The sequence below is a fragment of the Harpia harpyja genome, chromosome 13 (assembly GCF_026419915.1).
Source record: "Harpia harpyja isolate bHarHar1 chromosome 13, bHarHar1 primary haplotype, whole genome shotgun sequence".
NCBI lineage: Eukaryota > Metazoa > Chordata > Aves > Accipitriformes > Accipitridae > Harpia > Harpia harpyja.
In genome coordinates, this window is record NC_068952.1 from 44963051 (window position 1) to 44969309 (window position 6259).

General features: G+C 63.8%; 2 protein-coding genes across 2 annotated transcripts in view; one reads left to right on the forward strand and one right to left on the reverse strand.

The window, feature by feature from the left end:
* Nucleotides 1-4239, reverse strand: part of NUDCD3 (NudC domain containing 3) — a 32116-nt gene extending 27877 nt beyond the window's left edge. Inside the window, exons 1-2 of the mRNA XM_052805810.1 lie at nucleotides 3977-4239; nucleotides 977-1284 (exon numbers count right to left, since the gene is read on the reverse strand). Of these exons, the coding sequence (XP_052661770.1) occupies nucleotides 977-1284; nucleotides 3977-4174 (506 nt within the window). The 5' untranslated portion in view covers nucleotides 4175-4239. The remainder of the gene's footprint in view (nucleotides 1-976; nucleotides 1285-3976) is intronic.
* On the forward strand, nucleotides 4173-5766 carry LOC128149909 (proline-rich protein 2-like). The gene is made up of 2 exons (XM_052805464.1): nucleotides 4173-4973; nucleotides 5572-5766. Exons 1-2 carry the CDS (start codon nucleotides 4173-4175, stop codon nucleotides 5764-5766), a joined length of 996 nt encoding a protein of 331 aa, XP_052661424.1.
* The last annotated feature ends 493 nt before the right edge of the window (nucleotides 5767-6259 follow it).

The following is a 6259-nucleotide window of genomic DNA, read 5'->3' on the forward strand; positions in this document are numbered from 1 at the left end:
GCAGCGAGGAGACACAGGAGGTTGAAACTCAACAGCGTGCGAGGCCCTGAACGAGGGCTGGGCAGCTCTGCCTCAGCTCAGGGGTCAAGGTGACACCCAGGGAAGGACGAGCGAACCCTGCACAGGATTCCGCACTCAGGTAAGCGGTTCATAAAGGCCATGCTGGCCTGCCAGAGCTCACCTCCCACTGCTCAGCTGACAGAGTCAAGCTGGAAGAGTTAGAGATACCCTGGAAGGACTTTCAAACAAGGACATTTTTGTAAAAACCATGGCTGCTTAGCCCCACTTGAAAGTGACTGAGCCTGGAGAAAGAACGCAGCTAAAGAGAAAACTCTCTGCAGCACTTGATTCATCTTCAAAGTTGGACCTGCTCTGAGGAAAGGGTTGGGCCAGAGACCTCCAGAGCTCTCCGAACCCATTTTTTGCCATGCGTATTTGATGCCATGGCTGGCCTTGCTGCCTGCCACGCAGCCAGACCTGCCTGCACCAACTTGCAGGTATTGCGGGTATCCGTGCAAGCTCCTAGCCAGCTGCTGGGATGCCCCACCAGGGGAGATTGACACTGAATTTCTGTGAGAAAAGGGTTACAGGATGGTGCCGGGGTTTTCCAGAGCTGTGACAGACAGGACCGTGCTTGCTGGAAAAGGGAGGCTGTTCACTGCAGGCAGAGTAAGGAGGAGCCACATGGACCGGCCCAGCTCTGCAGGACTGTGTACAGGGACATGCCACCTTCCCTGCTCAGAGCGGACGGGGAGACACCAAACCACCCACTGGAGAACAAAATGCTGCCCTCCCGTGGGGAATCACACAACATCTCCAGCCATGGGAGCCCGCAAGGGAAATCCTCACAGCCTCCTGACGGGCTGAGTGCCCACAGAGGAGGGCCATCCCCCCGAAAAGGGCTGTACAGTGAACACCACCTCTGCATTTTTGCCTCCCCCCTGCCAGGAGCATGAAGAAAGTTAGAGACCCTTACGTGGGCAGTTCTGCTGGCTGGGGCTCTGCTGGGGCAGCAGCCCCCGGGGGCTCTGCCGACACAGGACTGGTGGCTGTGTCCTGGGCTACGGCCAAATCTTGTGTCCCTGCAGCTTCCCCGGCATCTGGCACTGGGACGTGCTCTGCTGTTGTCTCTACCTCAACCTCCTGAGCTGCAGGGGACAGTTTCACCCTCTCAGCAGCTGCGGCAGCCTCCTCCTCCTCCTCCTTCTTCCTTAGCTTCGCCTCCAGCTCTCGGCGCCTCTTCTCGTCATCCTGCCGGGCCATCCGCTCAAAGACTTTGAATGCCTGAAAGATAAAAAGCAAACCAAGAGGGTCACCAAGCCACCAAGCTCTCCCTGAGAAGCTGGGGGAGGACGAGAGGAGAAGCATCACACACTTGGGGCACTTATTACTGTCCCTCCCGCTCTGGACACCACACGCCCCCAACTCCCTACACCGAGTTGCTTCAGTTGCCAACAAAACCAGCCAGTGACTATTTCAAAAGTCACACGGCCACATTAAACGCACCTCAGGAGAAAGCCCGAGCCATTTTGAAATCGTTTCTTGCGTCATGTTCTGGCAGCCAAACTCACATCAGCCTGGGAAGAGGGCTGGTTACTCCAGGGAAGAGGAGAGCAATGAGCTCTGACTCCTGGCTGGGAAGGGGGCTCCGAGGGATCCGTCGCCTCTCCAGCCTCCCCTCGCCCTGCGTTCCAGTGCTCACTGAGGGGCCGTTTGGCAGCCCGAAGCTCAGACCAAACCTCTGAGGCGCAGACAGGATGAGATGCCCCAGGAGAAGCTGGAGGACAGCTTACTTGGTGCTGGCTGAGTCCAAAGAGACTTGGAGCTCTCTTAGCTGGCACAGGTGAAGGAGCAGAGTGACCTCATGTGGGGTTTTGAGCCAGAACTGACTGATTCAAGCCAGAAACACGCACTTGCTCAGGGAAAAGCCATCCCTCCCTGCCCCCACAGGTGCGGCAGGTGAGAAGGTCGCTGCCCAAGCCAGTGGCAGCAGAAGATGTAATCCCACCCTGCAGTTTGCTTCTCACTGTGCCTGTCTGGCGCAGGCTGGAGGTTAAAAGGTAAACCCACAACTGTGCGATACAGCCGAGGGAAGCACGGTGATCCAGGACCCTGCTCCTTGAAGGAGCTGAAGCTTCTCCCACCCAAGTGCCCGGCCATTTCTCAGTGTAAACACATTCTGGAAAGCGAGCAAGCATCACAGACAGCCCTCCTTCGCTTCCCAGGAATACTTCGGAGCCAGCTTCAGAGCTTCCGGCAGGACACTGACACTAGGCTGCGCACCCGGCCCATGGCACTGCTTGATTCAAATCTTTCTCTGGGTACAAGAGGTGCAAGACAAAGGGCACGCAGCGCCAGGAGGGCTCCCGCCAGCACAGCCACAGCAGGACAGGAGCAGCTTTATCGTAGTGCTTGCTCATGCACCTCACCCCGGGCTTCTTCCCCACGCAGGGACCAGCCCGTGGGATGAGGACGCAGGAGAGGTGAGCGCTGGGCATCGTACCCAATCCGTTTGCTTCTTTCTTTGCAATTGCATTTACTCCACGTGAAGCCACAGCACCCGTCCCCGGCTCCTTCTCCCCAGCCGAAGCCCGAGCTCAAGCTAGCCCTGCACGGATCGTGCAGAGCGACACTTTGAAACCGTGCCCTTCCCTGGGCTGTGGCCAAGCCGGGAGGGGGGACGAGTATCTTCCAAACTGCCCCCCACACTCTGGGTCCCTGTGGCTGCAGCTGTGAGGCCACCCTGGCCAATGTCTTTCCAGGGAATGAATGCTGCGGCCACAGTGCTATGCCTCCCTCCTTGTGCCCAAGCCCAAAACGGTTCCCGGGAGGCACATGAGACAGGCCACCCACCATCACTGCCCCACTGCCGAGTGGTTTGGGCTCTGTGCTCTCCCCTCTGCAGCCTGAGACCCCCCCCAGGCTCCCCACTCATCTGCAGAGCCCAGTGCTCTCCCACGGCGGGGGCTAACCCGGAGGCTGGGGGGTGACAAGGACACCCCTCGTGCTGCAAACCACCGCAGGGAGAGGGGCAGGGATCTCCCGTCAGCCTGCCCACGTCACCCCCTGGCCTGATGCACCTGGGAAAGAAAACTCACCCCATCCAAGCAGACGAACACCCCAAATCCAGCCTTACCCCTAGTTTTATGAGCTTGTTTCCTCCCTGCTAATAAAGCCTTGAGTCAGAGACCTCCAGCACTGCCCCAACACCGAGCCCAGCCCAGCCGGGCAGCTAAAACAGCAGGTCAGGGCTTTTGCCATCTCTCACCCACGACCAAGGCAAGCCCAGTGCTGCCTGTGATATCCCACTCAGCAGAGCCCAAACCAGCTCCCCACATGACCCCAGGGCCCCCACCTGCCTTCGGCCGCTCTCCAGGCTCCCTGCTCCTACAGCTCACAGCGGCAGCTCCCCACGAGCCCCCCGTCCTGCCCCTGTGCTGCCGGCAGCCGTCCTCAGCCAGGGCCCAGCTCCGAGAGGGCTGTCGCGCCCCGGCTCTTTCCACAAGGGTCTCGCAGTCCCCACCTGCCCCCAGGGCTCCCCATTCTCTTACAAGGGTGATGCTTCCCGCCCACGCCAGCATCCACCCCAGCGCCCGACCTGCCAGGACACCTCTCCCGCCTCCTCCTCCTCCACCCCTCCGGGCAGGGTCGGTAACCCAGGGGCTGCCCGGTCCCCATTCCCGGTCTCCCCCACCCTGTCCGGATCTCCACCGCAGCCGTCACGGAGCAGACCCGGCCGTCCTGCTGGCAGACACGCGCCCAGCCCCGGGGGACACGGCCCGCTCGGCTCGGAGGGGACAAACGCGGCCGGTGAGGCCCAGCGACGGGGACAACACCGGTCACCGGGGCCTCCGCCTCCCACCCGACAGCCAGCACGGCTGGGCCTCGTCACCTCCACAGCCCGCCGAGGACCAGCGGCTCTGGGAGGACCCTCAAGGCCGGTAGGGTACAGCAGGCCCGGGCGCCCCGCCGGTACCTGGAGGGCCATGGCCTGCGCCGCGCCGGGCGGGAAGCCCAGGCGGTCCCCGGGCCGCAGGAGGAGGCGGTAGAAGTCGGTCTTGCGGTAGAGAAAGCCGAAGAGGACCCGAAGGAACTCCTCCACGTTCCCGACGTGCTGCAGGATCCCTAGCAGCGCCTGGTCGTACATGTCGGTGAGCGCGGCCGCGGCCTCCATGGCGGCTCCGGGCCCGCTGTCACGGCAACCGCGCCCGGCCGCGCTTCCGGTCCGCCCCGCACCGTCCCCCGCACTTCCGGTCTCGGCAGCCCCGCGTCTCGGCCCGCCCGGAACCCGCCCCGCGCCGCCACGTTCCGGCCGCCCCGACGCCCACCCCCCCGAAGCCCCGCTGTGGTTCCCAGGGGACCCCCAGCCCCCCAGAAAGTGTCAGTGGGACCCCCAGCCCCTCGGCGGCACCAGTGGGCCCCCCACCTCACTTCAATACCCAGGGGATCCCCAGACCCCAGGGGTGCCCAAAAGTGACAGTGGCACCCCCTGCCCCCCAGTAGTGCCAACTGGACGCCATCCCGCCCCGCTGTGGTTCCCAGGGGACCCCCAGCCCCCCCAAGAGAGGCAGTGGGACCCCCAGTCCCCCAGCAGTGCCAACTGGACCCCCCCCACCCCGCTGTGGTTCCTAGGGGACCCCCAGCCCCCCCAAGAGAAGCAGTGGGACCCCCAGTCCCCCGATAGAACCAGTGCCCCACCCCACTTCAATACCCAGGGGATCCCCAGAACCCAGTGGCACCCCTGGACCCCCCTGCTGTGCTGCAGTACCCTGGGGACCCCCAACCCCCCAAGAATGGCAGCGGGACCCCTGCCCCACTGCGGCACCCACCGGCCCCCCCAGCCTCACTGCAGCCAGCCGGGGGGGGGGCCACGGGGCCACTTCTTGGCCTCGCCCAGGGTGGTCCCGGCACAGGGCCCCCCGTGGGGCACAGCACCCCACCTGCCTGTGCGCCGTGGGGGGCCCCGGCAGCAGGTTTGGCTCCATGGCCACCCCGCCATTACCCCACAGGAGAGAACCCCAGCTCCACACCCAGCCTGCTGGGACAGGCCACCATGACCTCTGGGAGCGCAGGGGTCCTGCCCCCAGGAGCGTGAGGGTGTCCCCTGGGGTGTGGCAAGCACCCACTTCCCCCCCCCCTCAGATCTGGGGGGCGATGGGGTCATTCAGGCCCTCGCGGGTGGGCAGCTCCCCTGGCTTGAGCCCCGCACCCCAGCACTGTCACCAGTGTGTCCCCCCACCCCACTCCCTGCTGCCCCCCGTCCCCGCCCCCCCCCAGCTCCACCCCCCTCTTTGGCCCCACACCCATGTCCCCACGCGCCCCCACGTCCCCAGCACCCCTCTCCCCATTCCCGTGTCCCCAAGTCCCCTGTCACAGTCCGTTTGGATCTCTCAGATTTACTCCGTAAATTAAGCTTTAATTTACGAGCTCATCAGGAAAGAAGACGAAGATGCAAACGAGGGCTCCATCCCTGCTGCACAGACTCGTCTAACTCACGAATTCACTAATTCATCCCTTACATCACGCATTTCTCACCCGCAAGTTTTCTAATTCATCACCGGTGACTTGTAGCTCCTGCTCCTGGGAGTGGGAGAGGGTGAGAGCGCCCGTCCCTCCTCCTCCGTGCTGGCGCGGGCGTCCCCGGCATCGCACCGGGAAGCAGAAGAGAGCTCAGCACTCCGCCTGCTCCTGGATCCCCTTCCCACGCTTTTTGGTGTTCACACCTTCCGGCGTGGACGGCTGGTCCATGCTGCTTCCCGGAGATAGCGGGTTCTACAGAAACTGCCAGACAATCCATATGGAAGGATGCCGGCGGCGGGAGAGCCTTCAGGGGACCCTCAGGGGTCTCGCCAGGGGATTCCTCAGGGGACCCGCTGGGCAACTCTTCAGGGGACTCTCGGGGGACCCCTCTCCATCGGCCTCTCCTTTGCAGTCTCCGTAGGTCTCTCCTGAGAAGGGTCCCCGGGACTCCCTGGCCGCCGCGGGGGAAGGACGGCCACCACCCCACCCTGCTCGCTCCTGGGGTCCAGAGAGGGGGACGACGCCACCTGCCCCCCCAGGAAGGGCTGGTGTCCCCCAGCATGGTCGGTGTCCCCAGCATGGCTGCCGCCACTCGGTCCTCAGGGTGGTCGCCCTCCGCCCCGTACTCCAAGAAGCCGGGGAGCTGGCTGAGGAAGACGGTGCTGTCGGGGACGTCGGGGACGGTGCCCTCGCCGTCCGCAGCGTTGAGCCAGGCGAGCACGGCGTGGACGTTGGTGAT